This window comes from Poeciliopsis prolifica, unplaced genomic scaffold (genome assembly GCF_027474105.1).
Source record: "Poeciliopsis prolifica strain line A6 unplaced genomic scaffold, Auburn_PproV2 SCAFFOLD018, whole genome shotgun sequence".
NCBI lineage: Eukaryota > Metazoa > Chordata > Actinopteri > Cyprinodontiformes > Poeciliidae > Poeciliopsis > Poeciliopsis prolifica.
This window is the reverse complement of record NW_026562393.1, coordinates 470,291-492,395: the sequence shown is the minus strand read 5'-3', so window position 1 is coordinate 492,395 and position 22,105 is coordinate 470,291. Positions and strand designations below refer to the sequence as shown.

The window sequence follows — 22,105 nt, the reverse complement described above, 5'->3', positions numbered from 1 at the left end:
CGAGGTACAATACCACCTTTGTTGAAAAGATGCACAGAAACCTCTGTGAACAAGGACAGACACACATCTAGGGGCAACAGATTCAACATGAGACATCTTTCTCAGGAGGATGTTTAGGAAGGCTGAGATGATACAATGGAAATTGGATTTCTCCTAAAACGCAGCAGGTATCAGTCCAGGTTAGCTCTGTTCACCACTTTATTGGAACGATTTGTGTCGTAAAAGCAGTTTTCACTGTTACAAATAGACACGGATTAGCTACAAATCAGATTGTTTTTGCATGAGTAAAAGTGTCATACTACACAACTTCACCAATATCAGCAAACCTTTAAATGGTCATTCCATCAGAGTAAGCAAAGCTTGCATTGTTTTTTTGTTTTTTTTATCTTTGGCTGCCTGTGACACTTTTTGTCTACCACTAGGTGGTGCTGCTACTGAGTCATTTGCCAAGCAGAAGAAGATATTTGCACTGTCTGCTAAAGACCATCAACCCAAATGCTAGCAATTTATCATAGAGAGAGGTAAAGAATGTCAAAATATCTAAGCAGCATTTGAGAGGGTTCAGTTGGATCATCTTTGTAAATAAATGAAACTGTTGCCCGGTTCAGAAAATACCATGGCTTAAATTGACCCATTGGACCGCTGGGAGATTAAGACCAGGTTCCAGAACTGGCATTATCAATAAATATAAACCTGTAGACCCAAACCTGCGTGGGTTCCCACAGGGTTGTTTTCATCTGCTAGACTTAAGGTAAATGTTTTCGGTCACTAAATCTGGTTGAATGAAGCCGTGTTGGTAAACGCGTGGAAGGCTTTCTCGCACTATTTTCCTCATAAGCCAAAATCTAATGTTTGCGTTCATGTTGTGTTAGTGAGTGTGTATGCATGCAGGTTGAAATACACAGCCTCAAGCAGAAATGTAAAAAAGTCATGGAAAAAATTAATGTTTTTCCTTTCTTTTCACATCAATTTATTATCAGCGGTTAGATTATTCACTTGAGGACTAAAGGAAAAATATTTTTATCAGCTGAAAGTTTCTGCTATATAAAAGATTATATATATTTATAAAAAGAATATAAGTTGTATTTAATGAATTTTCATTTAGACGCTTCATATATGAGTTTTTAAACTACTTACGCTGACCCTGGAGAAACGCTCTTTCATTTTGCTGCACCATAGCTGCACACACAGGAGAATCGACACTAAATCTTGATTTGATTTAGTTCATCTAGTGCAAAAATGTAATGTAAATAACGCTGCAATATGCATTTCTAGAAGAAAAACCTGCACAAGTCTAAACCTTTAGCAAAGTCTGCAGTTGACGGAGGGTTTGCACTGCAAAGACCAACTAAAGGCTGATGGAGATCATTCCAAAACAGAATTAAATTAATTTAACAAAAAAAAAAAAAAAAAAACAGAGTGTGACGAAAGCTCCTGGATGTTTCCTGTAAAACTGTTCGAACATTTAAACCAAGTCCAAACAAATGGATTATGTCCTGGTAGCTCAACAAACAAAAACGTAGCACAATGTTCATGACAGAAATCTTGAAGCAATCGGAGTGAAAATAAAACCTGCTTAAAGAATAAAGAGAAGCAGCTATACACTGAGGATGATTGGATTAAAGGAGGATTAAATCGTGGAAATGATCCTGGAACATTTGTTTGGCATCATCCCAAAACAAATAATATAAAGATGAGCGGGAGAAGAAAAGCAGCCGATTTCCTCAAAAATTACCGCAGATGTGGGTTTGGACGTCAGGTAATCGAATAAATATTTCATCTCCTACATCCACACTAGATTGCTGAGATCAGGCCAAGAGAAACGGTAAACAGAGGAGAACTTCTTTCACTAGACTTCTGCTAACTTAATATACATTAAAAGGTTTCTATGTTGGATTTTAAACATGATATAAAATCAACGAGAAACTGTAACTTTGTTGCGATACCTTTGTCTTAAATATGTTTTGTTGTACAGCTCTTTGGTCAACTGCTATTTTTAAATGTGGCTTTTAGTTCCATCAGGCAGCATGGATCTAAAAAGGTTGAAGAATAATTGCTCCATTTTTATGTTTGTTGGAGATTTTTTTTTTTTTTTTTTAGAAAAAAAATGACAGGTATGGCTTTGGAGGAAAAGATATCAGACATTTTATCAAATGAGTCGTGTTTTATCTCTATGCCGAGTCAGGTTTTTTCAGTTTCAGTCACCATTATGACCCTGTTTTTACTGAAAGAAACTAAAAAGTTCCATTACGTTAAAGACAGAAACAAAAGTCACATTATGTAAAGCTCACATATTACATTGGCGGCGGGAAGTGAAAAAAAAAAAAAAAAAAATTTCTGAAGGCTAAAACCTCAAGACTTACCTGAACTCACATTAAATCTGAGTTCAGGTAAGTCTAATAGAAAGATTGAAATAACATCCAGTATTCATCATTTTCCTGCTGCATATTTAAAACGCTGTCATCGCTCACATTTCCATGTGCTGCCCAGCCTTTGTTTATTCTCCCCACAGCATCGGCGTCATGTTCCCTGAGATAAAACTATCTGATGAAAGCCGCTCAGCCCGAAGTGTCAGCTCAGACAATGAGGGGGAGCGTAATAGAGGCAGCGCGAGGAAGGCAGGGGGAAAGAAAATGCGATACGTCTCAAGTCTCCGAGTCTTTATCACTGACAAACGGGGGGCAATTTCACAGGAAACGGAGGAGGGAGGAACCGGCACTTAACACAGAATAAATCACCGTCCATGAAACAGAAATGAGTGGAATTGATCTAGTTGACACCATGAACAGACTGCAATGATATAGATCGGAGGCCAGGAAGGAGGGGGTGGGAGAAAATGAATTAATAAAATGAGTTTTGAGTGGTGAAATGTGTTTATTGTCCACAGATTTCAGAGTGGCGGATCCATTCTGGGGTAGAAACAAGTTCAGGTCAGATGACTTCAATTCGCTCTTTACAGAATTACTGATTTCATGTATTCGCTAAAAAAAAAAAAGCTTCCGACACTGAATATTTTGTGTTACAGGAGCTCTTGGCTCAGACTGATAACTGCTTTTTCTTAAAGGTTTTATTGCCTCTAGTGGCCTTTGTTTGATAGTGAATTGACAGGAAAGTGGGGACTGAGGCCTCCATATGTGGGCTGTACTTAACCCCTGCGCCACCACAGCAATCCTCCTGGTTTCCAAATGACACTGAAACTGAAAAAAAAAGTGGAGATGAGTAACCCTTGAACAAGAAAGAAAACTGTGTCTGTGTTAATCTGCTCACAGTAACTGTACAGAACCAATGCGATGTTGCTTTTACATGTTCCCCCTCATGAATCACTTCTGCTAATTGTCTATGTAATTAGTAAGTCAGAAAGTCGTTAATCAGGGGGAGGAATCTTTCTGGAGAGAGGAGTCTGGAATCTCCTGCCTGGAAACGATTGTTCTGGCCAACGTGGAACCGCGAGCAATCGCTGACAAAAACATTTTAAATAAGATTTAGAATCAACACTGGGTTTCATAACCCAGTCTAAGAATCAGTTATTAAATAAATATATACACTTCATAACCAAAATCTGAGTAGAATGTTTTAGATTCATCTTTCAGTCCCTTTGACCTTGTTTGTTGAAGCTAAAAAGAGCTCAAGGCTGCATTTTAAAACTAAATATTCTGCCGACTTTAACGTGGTTCTCCATTTGCACTTTTGTTGTTTCTTTCGAGATCTTCTTTGTGGGAAAACATAACTTTTTAATTTTTTATTTTCCTTTTTGGCCCGTGAGACAGAGAGAGAAAGAGACAGAGAGAGACAGAGAGGGAGAAAGAGACAGAGAAAGACAGAGAGGGAGAAAGAGACAGAGAGAGAAAGAGACAGAGAGAGAGAGAGCCTGTAACCATTTCTCCACAGAACAAAGCACTGAGGGTTCTGTTGGAACTGAACCAAAGCTTTACGGTCGTTTTGGGGCCTCTTCAGTCACACTGCCTCTCTTCTGAACAGCGTTGGTGGTAAAAAACAAACAAGAAAACAAAAAAAATTTTAAAAACCCTTGGGCTTACACAGAGTTAACTCTCTGTATTTGATGTCGTAATGTGCCGGGCTGGTTTTTGTCAAGTCCCCCCGACTATTGGTGGTTGGTGCCAAGGGGCCAACTGGGATGTCTTTGATGAAAATGATTGGCTTGAAAACGTGATTCCAATAGAAGCAGAAGTGGAGGATCACAGCGAACAAGGTGTTTTCATGTCTGCTGCTCGGGAATAACTCAGAGCGCACAGCACAGCAGGAGGTGACGTGTGGTCATGATTTCTTTTTTTTTTAAAGTTTTTTTTTTTTTGTGGAAATAGATGTAGCCCTTTTTGGTAGGAACAAAGAAGCTAGTTTTATTTGAACATAATCTATAAAAAGATAACCAGTTTTCATTTGATTGTTTTAGATCTGTAACTGGAAGAAAAAGCAAGAGCTGCTGCCAGTGAAGACGGGGTGATTGTGAGGCGGCGCATTCAGACCACATTCAGATAACTGTTTGTATTTTAATTGGTCGGACGCAGTCATATGTGCCCCAGCCGGTGGTTTCAGTCACTGTGTTCATGCGCTTAATGTGTGATGGCACAATGTGGACTTCCTATTCAACATCCTGTCAAAACTAATGAAAAAGTAGTTTTATTGAATATGTCCTCGCTATCATTTAAAAAAAAAATTGACGAGTAAAACTAGATCATGACGGGACGTTTGTGACTGTTAGTCAAAGTGACTAATACAAGCTCTGGTTTGAAGATTGTAAAATTGTAACTTGACAGTTTTTATGGTGAGTTCAGTTTTACTAGCTGCACCAAGAAAAGGCTGATTTATTGAGACACAGCCCGTATAATCATCAGTCATTGATTAGAACCAGTCTGGTGACAAGCAGCAGACAGAATGATCTCAAAAGCGAGATGTCCAGCCCCAAGCAGAAAAAAAAAAACACTCAACAAATGGGGAAACAAGCTCAACGTCTTATCTTTCATGCAAGATTCAAATGAACAGTAAGATTATCCACCAATGGTATCAGACACAGGCACAGCTGTACAATGTGCGAGTGAAGGTTCATTGTGTCACTATGTGGCAGTAATATTTTTAATGAAAAATAATCCAATGTCAATAATTTTGCACCTTTCTTTCTTGTACAAGTGACAAGCTCACACATTTACAGGGTTTTTGTTGGATGAAGAAGAACTGAACCACCAAGACACTAACAAGGAACTTGGAGTGTGATAAAGTTCTGTCAGAAATGGCCATAAAAATCCCAGTTTTAATCTGAAGTAGCTGGTTCCGGATCATTAAAAAGGAGTTTCCTCCTACACGACGGGGGACATGTGCACGAGTTAAAACTCACCGGAGAGCTGTTCGCACCTCAGAGGTGAAAACATCCTGATTATTTTTCTTTTGATATTTCTCCCACTGGTAGCATTGGGTAGAATGGTGTTATAAAGATGAAAACAGATAAAAAACATTGAACAGTACAAATCCTTTTGTTAAACACTGGCTCACTAAGGCTGATATTCTCTAATGAACCATTAGCTTTTTTATCTTTAGACGAATCAGAGTGAGCTAAATGCCAGCCTGCAAACGTCCTTCATTTTCCGGTTTTCCCTTTTCATTTTTTAAAAGCTGGTTTGCTTTAAATTCATTCTCTCTGTGGGTCTTTTGAATAGCAATTCTGAATTTTAGTTTTGGAGCTTGGGCCAAACTTTTGATGGAAGTTTGTGTGCATTATATGGAGACCGATGATAAACGGTTTCTGTCTAAAGGAGAGCAGAATCCCTACTGTCCCCAGACGACTCGACAAAGCAAATAGTACATGATGATATTCTGTATCAAAGAATAACTAGAAAAATATTGCATCAGTCAAGAGATATTCTGAACATTATTACTGATTACACTGGGGTCAACAGCCAAAACAATTGTCTGGGGGTTTTCAACTGTTTTGAAGTAATTTTGATGAGCATGAATTGATCATGTCAAAAAAATGTAATCAATTTAATCAGAAGGTTGTAGTTCTCTAAATCAAATCAGAATAAAAACTAAACCTGATTGAGAAATTTTTTTTTCTTGGATTCAGAGGTGAAAAATAGTCCTAATTCAGTTGAAAAACCTAGACAACAAAGAATGAAACTACACTGAGTTTATTCTTGTAACAAAACTGCACTGTAACCTGACCGATTATCCTCACAAATCAGTAAAAATGTCAGTTTAACATTTTTAAACTGACATTTAAATTTTTTTTACTTTTTTAATACGGGAAATGTTCTTCTCGTGTTAGTCCAAGAGCTGTTGTTTTTTAAGGAGCTATCATCCATGCCACTTTTAATTTACCAAACATTGAGTTTCAGTGATTGGCAGTGGTAAGACCGTACTTCTCCTTCAATATGGACCCTGGCAGGAACAAATGAAAATCAAAAGAAGGGGACCAAAAACTGAGCCCTGTGGGACTCCAGGTGAGAAACGAGTGCATGAAAATACTCAGTCTCCCAAGCTGATATTGATAGTTCCTTATGCTAAAGTGCAAATACGGTTAGGTTATCAAATTGACAAGGGGAGTTACTAAAAGACAAACTAAAGCTAAGATAAAATTGCTTCTAAAATATCTGTACAGAATGAAAGATTTTAATACGATTTCCCTCTGTAATGCTCAACAGAAAGTATGACATCAATCATCAATCTAGAGATTCTTTCACACACACAAAAAGAAGAGACTGCATCTTTTCTCTCCTGGCTGCATAAAACCCAAGTCAGAGAGGAGATTCAGGACATCGTGGAGGAACAGTTAAACACACAGACGTATATCATCCAACCTGTAACTGGCACACAAGCGAGAGAGACATCTGCCATAAATTTTGACAGACGCCATTGCTGCAAAGACGCATAAAGGACACCTGACAGGAGACATTCCAGGGCTCGTAAAAAAAATCATAAAAAAAACTGCAGGAAAGTCAGAAACATGACTCGACAAAAGAGGAGTCACTGGAAGCACATCAGCTGAAGGACTATCAGGATATTGCTGCTCATTTTCTGCCTGGTATTTTTACCATTTTCCCCATGTGGAAAACTGTGCAAGGAGAAAGAGAAGAAAAAAAAAAGAACAGTCGCACCAGCAAAATCCTTAAAAGTTCAACACATTTTTGATGCCAAGTCCAAATGTTTGCAGTCTACACAAAAACAAAATTAAGAATCGAGCCTCTATGGTACAAAACGTCTAGCGTGAGGGGAGGAGGGAGACAATTTCATTTCACACAAGTGTTGACTTTACTCTCGAGCTCCTCAGTAATTAATCCTTACCAAGACTTCAGTTTATTTTTGTTTGTTCGCTTTTTTACAAAATGGAGTTCTCAAGCAGAAGAATTAATTTTACAGTCGGAGAGCTTCATTTCCACGGTTCGGCAGAAGATCTCCGCATTTCTTCATTGCTTCTCTCGGTTTATTTTCCCCAGGGACGTGTCCCACACTCACATGGTGCCTAAAGAACTGCTGGATTCAGTCAACAGAGAGGACAAACTTCACGCAACCAAGAAACTAATGAGCATGTTTCCCTCATCGGTTCTGCTCGGAGATAGTGAACTCGTTCATTTGTTGAAAAGACCTACTGTCTGCATAAGAGAAGAAAAATAATTGTAAAGTATGTCTTCTTGGTTTAACCGTCTTACCTTGTGGGGAAATTCTGCATGAATTGACAAATTTAGCCTGATTATGGTTCACCTTACAGCTCATGAATTCCTCTGTTACGAGAAAAGATAGTCAATATTTCACCTGCCGGAGCAAATATTTCACAATTATACATAACGGTAAGTTTAAATCTGGTTTTCCATTTGTATTAAAAGAATATCTCAGCTACAAATTAAGATTTTTCATTTTTAAAACGCAAAAACAGTTTCAGCTCTCAGACTTTGTTGGCTGAAAAATTTTCAACACTGTTAAAGAGAGAGAAAAAATAGAAAAACTGGTTCTGAGTTTTGACTTGTTGCCTGCAAATACCCGTCCGATACTTGGGTTGAATACTCATGTTTGTTCTTTTCGCAGTTTGAAACACTGGTGTCTTTGAATCTACAGACCCGTTGTTGGCCAGTTTGATCTGCTCAAAAACAAGGCGTTACTCCACGGCTTTATAGCTAAAATCTAAAAAACAAAAAAAATGTCCACTGTAAATGTAAAAAGACAATAGATTGGATAAATGGTCGTTATACATTGTCGCGATTCATTGCTGCCTTGGTTATTTAACCTCAGCCAAACACACAGAAAAGGAATATTTTAACTCCACAATTAAAATAAAATAATAATAATAATAATAAAAAAAAGATTGAACAAATATTTCTCTGAATTCCCAGCAGCCCCACATTTTACCCGCACGGCCAGGATTGAAGCTAATTGAGTTGAGAGGTTGGACCTCGCTGTGAGTCTGAGGGGTCGCAGGGTCACCGTAAAAAATAAAAAAAAAAAACTGTTACTGAATGATTAACCTGGTTTCGCAGCAGAGCGCTCCGGAACGAGTACGAGCCAGGTTCTCTCGTTTCACCTGGGAGGGAAGCAGAAGATTTGAGAGCAGAATGAGGTCAAAGGTCAGCGAAGAAATGGAATTTGCTTGACCACGGAAGAGCTGCTGTGGACTGTAAATCACATTTAGTGCAAAACGGAGCAAATTTCGGGTTAGTTCAGTAAGTACGCTGCGGTTTTTAAATTAGAGGATAATGAAATGCAAAACCCGAACCAGGTCCAGAGGAAGGTTCAGCAGAGCATCAACATCTTTGAGATGAATTTTTACATCGCTGTTGTTTCATGGTACCTACATTCAGAAATGTTTTTCAGTTTTTCCAAGGTCCAGCTGCTGTTTATGTTTCTGCACTCACAAACCTTTTGCCTAAGAAATTGTTTTAATGTTCATTTCAAGAATTTATTAGCTCCTGAGCAGGGAAAAATAAGCCAGGACAAATCAGAAGCAGTCCTGCAGGTGGAAGAATAACTAGCTTTATACGCGTCAGACCTGGCTTCTCCTGGATTCTGCACGGATGAGCAGATACACACAAAAAATGAAAACACGGCAGATCAGGGAAGAAAAAAATACTGAAGCACTAAAGGTGACATATTTTGGAAGGAAGAGGTTCTGGATACAATGAAAAAAGCACCATTCAACTATTTGACGAGGCCTTCTTAGAGATTTGGGAATAAGACGAGGTTCTCCAGCCGAAAACCTTCGGAGTAATAAATAAAAAACGGAATGAATGAATGAATGAATGCACATTTCTGAGGTGCCGCATACTACACGCATCCTCTAAGTGTATGACACTTTTGCTGTTTGGAAAGGTGGCCAACATAAACAGATTGCTCTATGGAAATAACTCAAACGACTGAAAGCCGGCCCCGAAGACAAGATTTATTAATAGCCTTTTGTTGCGAAGGCTGAGAGGGTGCCTGCAAAGCGGAGCAGCAATAGACGACCTCAGTGCGTGGCGTGTTTCAGCCCTGAATGAGTACATGCCACAGCCGGAGTCCGCCCTGCAGCTCCCTTATCGAGCGGCCGCAGAGCGAGTCCACGGATTGGAGGTTTTTGTTGTTTGCTTTGTCAGCCGGGGAGGGCAAGAGCGTCCGGCAGGGGATGGAATGAGCCTGCACTTCAGGAGAGTGCTCACCGACTTAAACCTCACTCTGCGTCTGAACAAAACACGGCGTTGGAGGTCAACAAATGTTTTCAGGAGGTGGTCCTGCAAAATGTGTTGCGCTGCACAGATTTCTGAAGGCTGCTTTGCCTCTCCACAACTAAAGGAGGACCAGGAAGCCTTTATCTGCTTCAAGCAAAGGAAACTTTGGCAAAGGACTCGTGCGGCCTTGGGCTGAGTGAGACGCGGGAGGCGAGAAGGGAAATGTTTGAGAAGGGAAATGTTCGAGAAGCTCATGCGAACGACGGGACAAATTGTGCTCTGCAACGATGCAGCGAAGTCTCATGATGAACGGAAATAAGTGCAAAACAAAACAAAAATATCTATCATTATGCAGCCATGGGCAATTTTCTATACTTCTACAAGTTTCTATAGGGTTGTGAAGATTGATAAAACGTAACCCTGTTGATTTGTGTCCAGAACATTCTCCACATCAGAATGTATTTATGCATCAGAAGAGAGTCTCTGAGCCTTTTTGTATTCAGCCCTTCCACAACCCGGCGAAATAAATATTTTAAAAAATGTGCATTTAAAATCTGGATTTTATTTGATTGAGAGTATTTTCTTATTTATTGAAAGTTCGCGAGCCTGTCTTTTTTACAAATCAACCTTGCTTTTCAGTTGCAGGGAAATCTATTTTTGTTAATTCCTTATTTTGGGGGGTTTCAGTAACACAATGTGAAGGAGTGTCCATAAGACTGACCTAATGCTGTCATAAACATGATATGACACCTTTTATGAACATGAAGAACATTATTAATGCAACTTTTAGTACAACTTTACATTGAAAGTGTCCTTATTTACCGAATGACACTTCATGACAACAGTCCTAAACATTCATGACGACTCCTTCATGTTCATAACATATTATATCATGTTTACGACTGGGTCATAAATATGATGTAATATGTTCAATCTCATGAACATCCCTTCATATTAAATGTTTTTGTTTTACTTTTTACACAAATTATAATCGTAATTGTAATTCTTCTTCATGAAACAATTATTTAGACCAGACTGTAATATTTCTGCCAGACTGCAGCCTGCTGGGTTTTCCCCAAACTGATTTTGTGTTATTTGGCATAATGTGACATCAGCACAGCCAGTCACTGTGTTATTCCACATTTTAAACGTTTCGCTCTTTAGCAAACCAGGCCGCCCCGCATATCTGTAACGGGACACTTTTTTGCAACATTTCGCAAGGAGCAACAGGTTGCTCGTTACTTTCAGTGGTTGCACCACTCACAAGAAGTCTTCCTGAGAAATTGTGTTGTTGCAAAAGAAGGTTTCATTGGCCCCAAGTTTGTACCAGCACACTCTATTTCTTTTTCATTTTTATTTGAATGGCGTACCCAGGCCAGAACGGATATGTGCCAGCGAGACATGCCGAAGAATGTCGAATTATACACAACTACTCAAATACTCTGCAGGTCTAACCTCTGAAATCTGAATATAGAAATACTTCAGATCTTAGTACAAACACTAAATACCAAGATAAGCTTCCGAGCAGATTAATGGGATCAGTCTGCTACAACAAATCTGTGGATTGAATTAATATTTGATACTTCTGTTACCAGGGAACGTTCGTCGTGACGTTTGATCCAAACCAAATAAGAATTTAACTGCGACTGTCAAGTCAGCCGCGGGTTTAATGAATGAGAAGGGTTTTGGAACGTCGGAAGGCCTTATTTGAACCGTCTTCTCACCAAAGTCCAACATGAGAGGATTTCCCAATCCCGGCTCGCGTGGCTTTTATATTTCTCATTCTCTTTCCGCCGCGGCTCGCCTTGTAACAGCAGCTGAGTCTTCAGTGGAACGGAGCCGGGGCGCCTTCTGGAGCACTTGTTCCACGACGTGTACCATCGGATTAAATGGGATCTTTAAAGAGTCGTCTCCCGGGTCAGGACGGGTTTCTCCGCCTTTGACGAGCCCGAGGCAAGCCGAGCCGATGAGAAACTGAAGCCCTCTGCGGCGCATTGTTTATGAGACGTGAGGATTTTGTGAGAGGTCAGCTGCGTCAGGAAACATGCGTCCTGATTCAACATCTGAACATTATTCATGCATAAGTGGCCCCCTTTTGTCCTCCCAGAGGGCTTCCTGAAGAGCAGGATCGATTCTTCCCCACATTCGGAGTCTCATCTTTTGTTCCTCGGCTGTGACCCGTGCACACTCGAGCGTCTGTGCAATCACCAAGACTGCATAAAATACAATGAAAGCCCACAGATACTCTGATTCTCACAAATGCGTTGGAATACTTGCGGAATCCCATGACTGCTGATATCATAGTGGAGGTGGAAATGAGGAAAATTAAGTCTAAACACATTTTTCGTCCCCCTCCCTTGAAAAGCTGCACCATTCAGTAGTTTGTCAGACAATATAAAACGGTTTAAGAACGATATCTGATCTCGGAAATGCTTCTTCGCTTTCCTCTTGTACGCTTGTGGAGAAGCTATACAGATGGGAAGCTCTGAAATGTGGGGCTTCACACCATATTTCTGCTTCAGAACCTGCATGTTGAATACAAATATTTCATCTTCGATGGCTATTTTAGGACCAGAAATACAGAAGTTATGGGAGGAGAACAGGCTGACCTTCAGGAGGCTTCATCAATGGCTGGTCTATTCAAGGCCGACCCTGCAAATGGTCAGAATGTGTTTTTTCTTAAACTCCATGAAGCGCTCAAGGTCACTTTGATATCTGAAAACAATCTCAAAACAATATAAATTTTCCTTTACGATATCGTAGGCCTGCATAAGTGCGGAGGTTGTTCTTTGCGCTTTAATGTTTGCTTTGGTTTTTATAAGCTACTTGTTTGATTAACTTTTGTTGACTGATTTATATTTTTAATTTTGTCATCAAATACAAACACACTCAGTAGATCAAAAAAATTAATGCTACTAGTTTTTTGGAGTTTTTTTTTTTTGTAAATTTATGGTTCCACTTTTGTCTCTTCTGTGATTGAATAAAGAACCTCTCCAAACCAAACTCCAGAGCTGAAATTCAGCTTGGAGGTAGCGTGTATTTGCACATTTATGGAGGAGGACTATGTAAAAAAGATGCCCGCACAACACAGCAAACTTCAGCTCACAACCAGATACAGGTGAAGTTCTCGGTTTTAAAGGCCTCAGTTTGAAGCAAATGTTCAATATTATTGACTGAGGTGCCCAGAATGAGCTGTGCTCAGCATGATTTCCATTACAACGGCTTCAATGTGTTTGAAAAGCACAAAGTATTTATGATAACCGAGTCCATGTCATAAATTCTTAAAACAGACAGAGGGTCTGGTGGCTAAATGTGTTTTTAAACAGATTATAATTATACTTTGGTCGAGACTTATGAAATTTGTGTCAACGTTGCTTTTCTACTTTCCTAACAAGCAGGGAGGAGATTAAAAGTAAATCATCCGAGTCGTCTGAATCAACATTTTTGAATGGTTCATAAACTCGCCTCGCTTTATGCGATCTCTTGAAATTCCCTTTGGGATCAATAAAATATTTTGGAAGTTTGAATCGAGTCGAATTCAGAAGAAATAGGCTTTAGGTCCTGAGTCGGTACAGGAACAATAATAAAACAAAATACCTTCTGTAATAAACAGCATCGCTGCCTCACGCAAGGCACCCAGCAGTTTATGAGTCGAGAGGCTACTGCGGCTTGCTGTTAATTAGCTTCACACAATTTAAAGTTCTGAGTGCTTCGTACCTTGAGAAAGCTTTTATTGTGAAGGCTTACCCGGTCGACGTCACCGTTAGAGGCATAAGCCTCGGCCTTAATGTCCTGGCTGCCCTGCAGAGTGTAATCAGAGTCTTGCATACAATAAATGTGATCCAATAAATGTGGTGAGCCGGTGACCAATTAAACGGAAAAACCAGACCATTACAAAGTGGGTAGCCCCCGGTAATTCACCTCTGTGTGTAATGAGAACAAAACGTTTTGCAGAAGGTTTTCCTCGCACAGTCAAAGTCCAGATTATGTTTACATTCAACAGGCTCTTTAGTGGGTCATGTTTTCATTATCTTCTGCATTCAGATCTTGTTTTCCGACTGACGTCATCATCTTTTTTCCAAACATCTTTAATTCTCACTTATAGGTTTCAGTTTATAAATAAACATTAGAGATGCGATCTATACATACATTTGTTGATAAGGGACTCTGCCCTTCCTGTCTGAACCCAGTCAGGTTAAACAAAAAGAAATGCAAACAATAATAATAATAATAATAATAATAATAATAATAGAAAAGTCACTGCAGGTAACTGAAGATGTGTTTATGCGTCACATCTTTGCATCGTCTGGATGTCAGTAAAAAACTGAGCAAAGTGACATTCTGTCTGCTCTTGGCACATTAAAGCAGGATTAGTTTCCAAAAACACAGTTGTTTTTTTGTTTTTACCTCTTTATCTCCAGAAATACAGTCTGGTACAACACAAACGTCTCCCTGCATGAAAAATGCAAACCTACAGAAAGACGCAGCTGAGCAAACAGCTTCCACAGACAGAAAACAACAGCATCATTTGTATATTACATGAAAACACCGGGAGCCCGCGAGTGTTGTTTCGCTTTTGGAAAAGAAGATATTTTTTGTTTTGCCGCAGCATGTTTGAGGTTTTGATGTTGCCATGGTTTCATGGTTAGCAGCTCTTCTCAGCTGTTCTGCAGTCTCCCGTATCTCTGAGAGCCAGCAGAAAACGAAGGCTGACTTCTAACACACACAATCTCCTTGTTGAGACGAGGAGCTCGTCTGCCCTGCAGAAACACGCTTCTCCCACGAGAACGAGAACTAAAAAGAAACATCCACGGCATTGTGAGACCTGTCTTTCCACTCCTCCGCCCCCCCCCACACACACACACACACCCACACACACACCCACACACACACACACCTCTGCTATTCTGATTCAGCTAGCATCCAGATTACTTCATCACCTGTTCTTTTTTTTTCTTTCCAGCATTTAGGACGGAAACATCAAACTGTGCACCGCAATGCAATGTTTATGGCTGCATCACGGAGAGAGAAAAATCAGAATTCTACACGCTAATGGCGTGGGAACCTCTGGAGGCCGTGCTCAGCCTCTGAAGCTGCACAGAACAATCTAAAAGTGATGCAAACATATCATCCTTAACGCTCTGCTCACTGGAATATTCAGCTGCAGCAAAACACCGACTGGCACAAGCCTGACATTTCCACAAATGCAAAGTGACACCAGTTGGGCTCTGTGAGTTATCATAGCACACGAGGAATATGAACTGGTGGCCATTTTCTCACCACCAGGCGGGTTGAGCAGTTACTTACAGTGGGGAAAGTATTTCATATACTACCATTTTCTTTTCTTTCCAAGTTTTTTCCAATTAAAAAGAATGGATAGAGAGATCTGTAGCGCCACCTTAACTGTGATATATCTCAACATATTTTTAAAAACATCCAGAAACTTCACATTGTGTGATTTTTAAATAGTAATTTGAATTTCGATCCGTGAAACAAGTATGTCATGTAAAGTGTGGAACTTAATCCTGACTACAGAGGTCAGGATTTTCAATTGCCTTCTAGAGACCGTCAAAGGCTGCTGAAACGGTTCTTTTGTTGGCATTAATAACCGACAAACATCGGTGGACAAACGTGTCGATCTAGAAGTTCCCATCATCCTCGAGAATTACTATACGACACACATGTAACCTTTCTCAGGGATTCAATAAATCCCTGAGAAAGGTGCGTAGCAAGTTGCGCCGTGTTTTTCTGGAGTTTGACCAGTCGTCTTGATAGAATTGGTAGAGTTCATTTAAACTGGTTCAATTCCAGTCTAGTTTTTAATAGTGCTGAGTTCAGACTTCTGGACAAGGCATTCTGCAAATGTCGATCTTCTCTATCCATTTTCCAAACCAACTTTGGGTGTCAGAGTCCTGCAGTTGAGTCTAAGTTTGAACCGTGTAGCAGCTGCTGAACTGAAGTTTACTCAACGAATTTATCCACCGTCTAACTATCAAGCTTGCCTAAAAGTTATTAACATAGTCATTTTCATGTTGGGCAGCTTCATCAGTTTTCAGATCTAAACTCCACTCATCCAAACAATCCTCACTGTGAACCATCGGCTCGATCTTTCTCATCTGACCGTCAACGTTTTCTACAGAAATAATCCACACTGATACATATCTACAGCAATTTGAAGTGGTGACTCATATATAGCTGATCTTCCAGCTATATTTGTAACATAAACTAACCCTGGCCCTTATTAAACAACACTGCTAACCTAAACGAACACCAATTGAATAGTAACCTTGTATTTTGTTTGCAGTTGTACAATCAGGTTAGAAAGTCTTCAGATTCTAGACTTTAAAGTGTGTGAACTGGCTTTTCTTCCTTCCTGTTGTGGAGAGGGGCTTCATAGGAGGTTCATCCTTATTAATAACAAGGCGTGTGTCTGGAGTCTCCCGCTGGAAAGACGTCCCAGCTGTGAAGCACATCCAGACACATTTGCACATTCGTTTCTTCCCAGAAATGAAATCTCAGACCCGCTAAGCGCTGTATGTTTAAACAAGGCTTAGCAGTGTTGGCTTTGTTCACTTTTTCTTTTTTTTTTTCCCAAACAGCGAGGATCTGATGCAAGAGTCTCTCAGCGAGCCGTAATCCACGCCGATGATCCAAACAGGAGCGCGGGCCTTGAAGACGCTTCGGCTACAGCATTTCATTGGATAAGTATTTACAGTGATTAGAGAGGGGGCTTTGCTGGAGGAGCTCTGCGGCTGCACGATCAAAAACAACCAGCTCCAAGCTAAGATGAAGGTGATCAAAGGTTTTGATTGCGCAACGCTCAGATCGGATCCCACGGAGGTCGGGAAACAACGAGGCACGTGATCGTTGTGAAGTGGAGGGCATCGGGAAGATGGGAAAACAAGGCCGGAAGGAAGACGAGAACATTTAAAGGGGCGGTGTTGTGTGTTTCTCAGGCCGTTTTATACCAAAGTCGAGTAACTGTCAACTTCAGTGAAGACAATGCAGCCTATATGGAAAACAAATTTGACTTATCTAAAACCTTACAATTGGGTTCCTGCCTCTTTAAGAACCTCCTCCATTTCCAACAATCCCACTTTAGCACAATGCTACAAGTCATTTACAAACTCTCCTCACAAATATTCTCTCTAACAAATCCAAAAAGGAACACTTCAATATTTGACATAACATTTTCTGCTAAATTCGTAGATGTTGCCGACTACCGTGCTTTTTCAGGAAATTGTGAATTTGGAGATATGGATAATTTTATTACATATGCGAATGTTTTCGTTCACCAACGAAAGTTTGAAAACTCCGACATATATGACTCTCTTCCTGTCAGAACTAAAATTTCTGACTGAATTCCTCAAATTAATAATAAAAAGAGAAATAGGTTTTGATTTGCAAAAATATACTCCATCATGGTTGCTGCAAGGAAATGCCAAAGCTGCGTCCCTTCTTCTCTGATAGGAACATTTCAAAACATTCAAAATTGACTAACACCAGAGTTTTAGTTAGCATATTTATTTAGAAATGTGTAATTACTTTTTAGGTCATTAATTACCTAGAAAGCAAGTTAATCTGGTATTTTCTGTCAAATGTATAATCCCATTTGGTGAGACAGATTGAGAAGAAAGTCTTACCACTTCCTGACAGAAAATGTCAATGTTTCTTTTTGTCAAGAAAAACAAAAACTGACATTATTTTTCCTGTAAGGTGTAGAGGATTTATCAGCTGCCTGCAGAATGAAACCCGATTTCAAGTAAACTTCCTACAAAATATCAACAATATAGACAGAGTTGATAATGAACCTGTGGTAGAGTATGTTTTCAGAAAACAGAAAAAAATACTTTTAAAATGTACAAACTTTTATTACAATCCTTAATAGTTATGATATTCACAATTTCTTATAATTACAGACGTTTCGGATTGCTGACATATCTTAGTTTTGTGAGTTGGTGATGGCAGTTTCTTGGAGACAGATTTCAGGTCGTTGTTCTTGCAGAAGCCATGTTGGCTTTTAAGCAAAGCTGGATTACATCTCGACGTCCCATCATCCTCTGCCTCCTCAGCGTGTCACAGGGGTGCACCGTAAAGCCTACGGTGTCACAAATCTACAGAAAACAGAATTTGAAAACTATGTCAGAAATGATGTTTAGCATGTTTAGATACTCGTGCGAGGTTTCCCCCAGAAAACTTGCTGAGCAGCATTTCATCAAGCGGCCTGCCATGTTTTGGAGTTAAAAAATGTCTAAAGTTGACAGGAAATTTGAAAATATCCCTTGATAATTATGTTTTATTGGAAGATTAATACATAAACACCAACTATGAAGACTTAAAACATTTATTTTTTAAAAATTAAATAAGCTATACTTAATCTGGTGGCCCACCAAGCTTATAATAAACTGAAGGGAACCTTCTTATGCTGTAATAATGAAACCTACCCTTTTAAATGTTGTATATGATCCTCCCTGCCCTGTTGAAATACACTGCCGTCGAGACCTCCAGATTACTCTGTGGTAATTTCCTCCAACGTTGGCTGGCTCTGCCATTTCCGAGTGAAAAAACAATGTGGACAGTCCTGCTTGAAAGCAACAACTGTTCCACATCTGCGCAGATGTACTATGCAGTGTCTCTCGCAGACAGGGCAGTTCTCAAAAATCTCCCTAAGAGCGCTTTCAGATACAATGTACTCTGCATCTTCTAACTCAGGAGAAGGAGACTCCATGTCACTGTTCAAAGAAAACAGAATCATGTAAAATGCATTAAATAATCACATTAAATAGAGAAAAAAAAAAAGAAAAAGAAAATAATCTTACATCAGGTCTGAGAAGTTTGTGATTCCTGGGTAATAGTTTGAATCCTGAGACACAGGACTGGAGATCCTGAAGTCATCCTCCTCTTCCTTCCCGACTTCCATGCGAGGTCGTTTTGATTGTGCGCCAAGTGCAGATTTCACGGGTGTTGACAGGAAGTGCGGTAAAGGCTGCTCAGCGTCTGTGCCTCTGCTTGCAGTGTGAACAGTAGCTTGTACACCTGTGCAGAAATACAATTGAAATGTGTGATACATACAATAACTTGGACGTAAACACCATATTTACCTTTACTCCGGTAGTGTTGTAACCTCAACGTTCCAGCTGACAACTGTGTAGACACCGTTCTTGTACAAAGGAAACATTCAGTGTGTTCCAACGCCGAGTTTGTGGCACCAGCTGGACGAGTTTGTTTAATTTGAGGTAGTCCCTTGGAATTAAAATGTCAAAACAAATAGTAAAATTTGGGTAGAATGAAATCAAAACAACAAGATCGAGCAGTTAAATTTTAATTGACATTATTATTACTTAATAAAATATACAGCTTGGATGTTACTAGCATTTGAGTCCAATAAGTTCAGTATTATCGTGGAAATCTTTCATATTTTGCAAAAAACATAGAAAGTGGAAAAAAGATACAAGGAAAAATGATTAGTCATTACTGGTAAATATTTTTCACACTGTTTCATCCAATGACTTAATTAACATTTTACATGATAAAATCTTTGTTAATAATGGAAATAGTGAAATACTATTTTCAAAATGTAATTGTATTTCTGTGCAACTCATTACAAGAGATTGAAAGATATGCCAATAATTAATTGCTGATTTACTTTTTCACCTTTGATGTTTATAAACATTTAATCGACTAAACTCAAACAAAGCTGGAGTTCTAATTTGTTTAATCTGCTTGTTTAATTTGTTTCCTCTAAATTAGGGGTGCACCGATTTGCAGCTGAATTCTTTACTTCTGGGAGATCTGTGATCGGCCAAATGTGAATCTCATCTTATCTGCCTCAGCAAAGGTCTAAAAGTCAACAACTGTCTTCTTCTGCTCTCCAGCGAGAGGTTTGACTGGTATGCCGGCCCACCAGATCACATCTGGATATTTGACAACGGTCACCTCACCGTTACTAACTCAGCAACTTTCTTGCTACATTTGGCGACATTTCAGGCAAAAAAAAAAAATGGTATCGGCCAAAATCAGAATCGGCCAGAAAACTGCAATCGGTGCAACTCTAAGCTCAGCCTTGCTCTTGATTGGTCAGCTCTGTGACGTCTGCGCAAAGACAAGGAAGTATGTGACAACAGACTGGGGAAGCTAGAAGAAGAAGGCTGAGGCTTTTTAAAGTCTGCGAGCCAAGCAAGCGTCATGTATATTCTCCAAACATGAGCCCTCACCTCACAGAGGAATGATATGAACGCGGTATTTACTGGGGGAGACTCGGCTGCTAGCTAGCTGCTTTTCTCCAGCTGTGAACAAAACTTCTGACTGGCTTTTTATATCATGTTTAGCTTCAGTAAATGACAAACACACCACATAATACGGCATTCTTAAGATATGGTGTAAGCCAGCTAAAGAACACTGGTGGTAATAATAATAATAATAACAACCAAACAACAATGAAGCTAACAAAAACAGTGAGTTGCTTTTCAACTAACCTGAGCAGACGCCAGCGGTGTGTGGGCACTTCTGAGCGTCGGGATTGCGTCGTCTTTGAGTGATAACCTTGTTATTAGTCCACTGTCAAACTCCCTTTTGTTCAGAAAGCTGTCGTCGGTAAAGTGCCTCGCACAGATGTGCCAATTTTTTTTTGTCGGAGTGTTATTTTGAATGATGAAGTCCAGCCATTGCTTAAGAACCGTCTCGTCCTTGGGGAGCTTGAAGAGAGGGTAGTCTCCTGGGCATCCGAAGATACATTTTCTTCTCATTTTTATTTTTATTTTTAAATCCAAAAATGACTAGACTGAGTAGTCAGCTCAGTAGACGTGCAGAGTTCTTCTGCTTGGTTTTTTTTCTCCCTTCTTCGTTTTCTTGCGCCATTTCCGGTAGATTGTACACTGACTTGCGCATTACTGCCTCTCGCTGGTGGAGTTGGCGTACTACACGACTTGATCACAGATTTGTAACAAAAACAAAGAATGCCTTAAAACGCACCTTGCAACTGTAATGTTAAACCAAGTCAGGTTTTAGTTCGTACTGAACATCTTTTATGCTACTTTTATGTATTTGTCATTATTGACTTTGTTTAAAGTATTGCTGTCCTTGTGCATCCTTGTCCCCTCTTACATGGGAGAAAAATACAGGGTCTGCATCCCTCTGCCACTAAATGAAAATTTGCTTCTTAATAAGACTTCAGATTTTTGAAAAATGAAACGGCATCCGAATCTCTATGGAGACTTCAAATATAAAAATATGTGCTCCATCTGTTATGTGACTTTTCTTAAAAAAATATATAAATATATGTTTTTTTACATATTTGATAGAACTATGTCGTGACAGTATGATATGACATACATAATGTGTCGGGAAAAAAACCTCCCTTCTCTCAGTGGTATTTGGAGAAATACAACATGTGGTCAGAAACAACCAATCAGAGCGAGGAGGATGGTTTCAGCGCTGCAAATCATCCTGACGTACATGCTGCTCGGACACCCCCCCTTGCTCTCTGCTAGGCTACAAATGATTCACCACAACGGAGACTACCACAAATGCTCAGGCTAATTAGCATGGCCACCAATGATGGCAAATAAACTGTCTTTCAGTCACCGTAAGTTGTTTATCTGCCATTAGCACATTTGGCACCACTTACACAAGGCGATTGAAAGTGTGAAGACCTCTCTCCTGGCTCTGATTGGTTGCGTTTGACCGGGAGTGGTACATTTCCTCTGATGGGAATAGAAGCAAAGTTACCATCTGCTCTGACTCGAGAACAACTCCGACCTCCGACTGACTCCATCAGAATAAATCCGTAAGTTGTGCTCCCAATTGGAGCGCACACTCACACGGAGCTCTTCTTCTTCTTGATTATTTTGGGTTGGTTGGCCAGAGCCACAGCTTCAACAGATGTCTGTTATTACTAATTGTTGCTGCTGCTAGCCTGCAGGAGCTGCGGGGCTTAGGAGGGTGTTGAGAGATGCGGAAGCTCGGCTTGGAGACTGCAGTCCAGAGGAAAAAGCGGCGCTCGGTCACGCCGGGTGTTTTTGTTCTCCTGAATGGTTGCTGCAGGAGCTTCAAGGATTTCTCAAACATACGTGAATGAGTCAAGCAATACTCTGGGTATGTTTGTGGTAAAGGAGAGGGGGAGTCCAGACCCCTTTGAGGCTACTTGCTTTGTAATGAAACAAAAGCTGCGTTTGTGTTCAGTCACTTGCTGAGTCACCGTGTGCCTTCCCGATTTCCATAAAACCCATTAAAACACTTTACATCATGAAATCACTCCCACACTGGGATTTCTCTTCCCTCCACCTGTATGGCATGTTTGTCTGAGGTTCTCATTTTGAAGCCAATTTGTGTCCCAGCGTCAGCGTGTAAAAGCTCACATCTGTCTACCTCAGGCACGATGCAGATATCAAACCCCAATTTCAGATTTTCCCTGACCACAGATTATTGCACATTCCCTTCTCTGCAGGTTGACAGTAAATACC

General features: G+C 40.0%; 1 protein-coding gene across 1 annotated transcript; it reads right to left on the bottom strand.

The window, feature by feature from the left end:
- Positions 1-17,212: 17,212 nt before the first annotated feature.
- LOC129368093 (uncharacterized) lies at positions 17,213-20,472 on the bottom strand. The gene is made up of 5 exons (XM_055042934.1): positions 20,120-20,472; positions 18,746-18,887; positions 18,464-18,680; positions 18,089-18,376; positions 17,213-17,758 (listed from the first exon to the last, which is right to left on the bottom strand). The coding sequence occupies exons 1-4, from the start codon at positions 20,387-20,389 to the stop codon at positions 18,154-18,156; spliced, it is 852 nt and encodes a 283-aa protein (XP_054898909.1). The 5' UTR covers positions 20,390-20,472; the 3' UTR covers positions 17,213-17,758; positions 18,089-18,153.
- Between the last annotated feature and the right edge of the window lie 1,633 nt (positions 20,473-22,105).

Excerpts from the sequence above, each read along its gene's own strand:
- LOC129368093 (XM_055042934.1), bottom strand. The coding sequence starts at position 20,389 with ATGAGAAGAAAATGTATCTTCGGATGCCCAGGAGACTACCCTCTCTTC. Across the intron at positions 18,888-20,119 it reads CACCGCTGGCGTCTGCTCAG|GGACTACCTCAAATTAAACA; the intron begins GTTAGTTGAAAA and ends TTTAATTCCAAG. Across the intron at positions 18,681-18,745 it reads ACAACACTACCGGAGTAAAG|GTGTACAAGCTACTGTTCAC; the intron begins GTAAATATGGTG and ends ATTTCTGCACAG.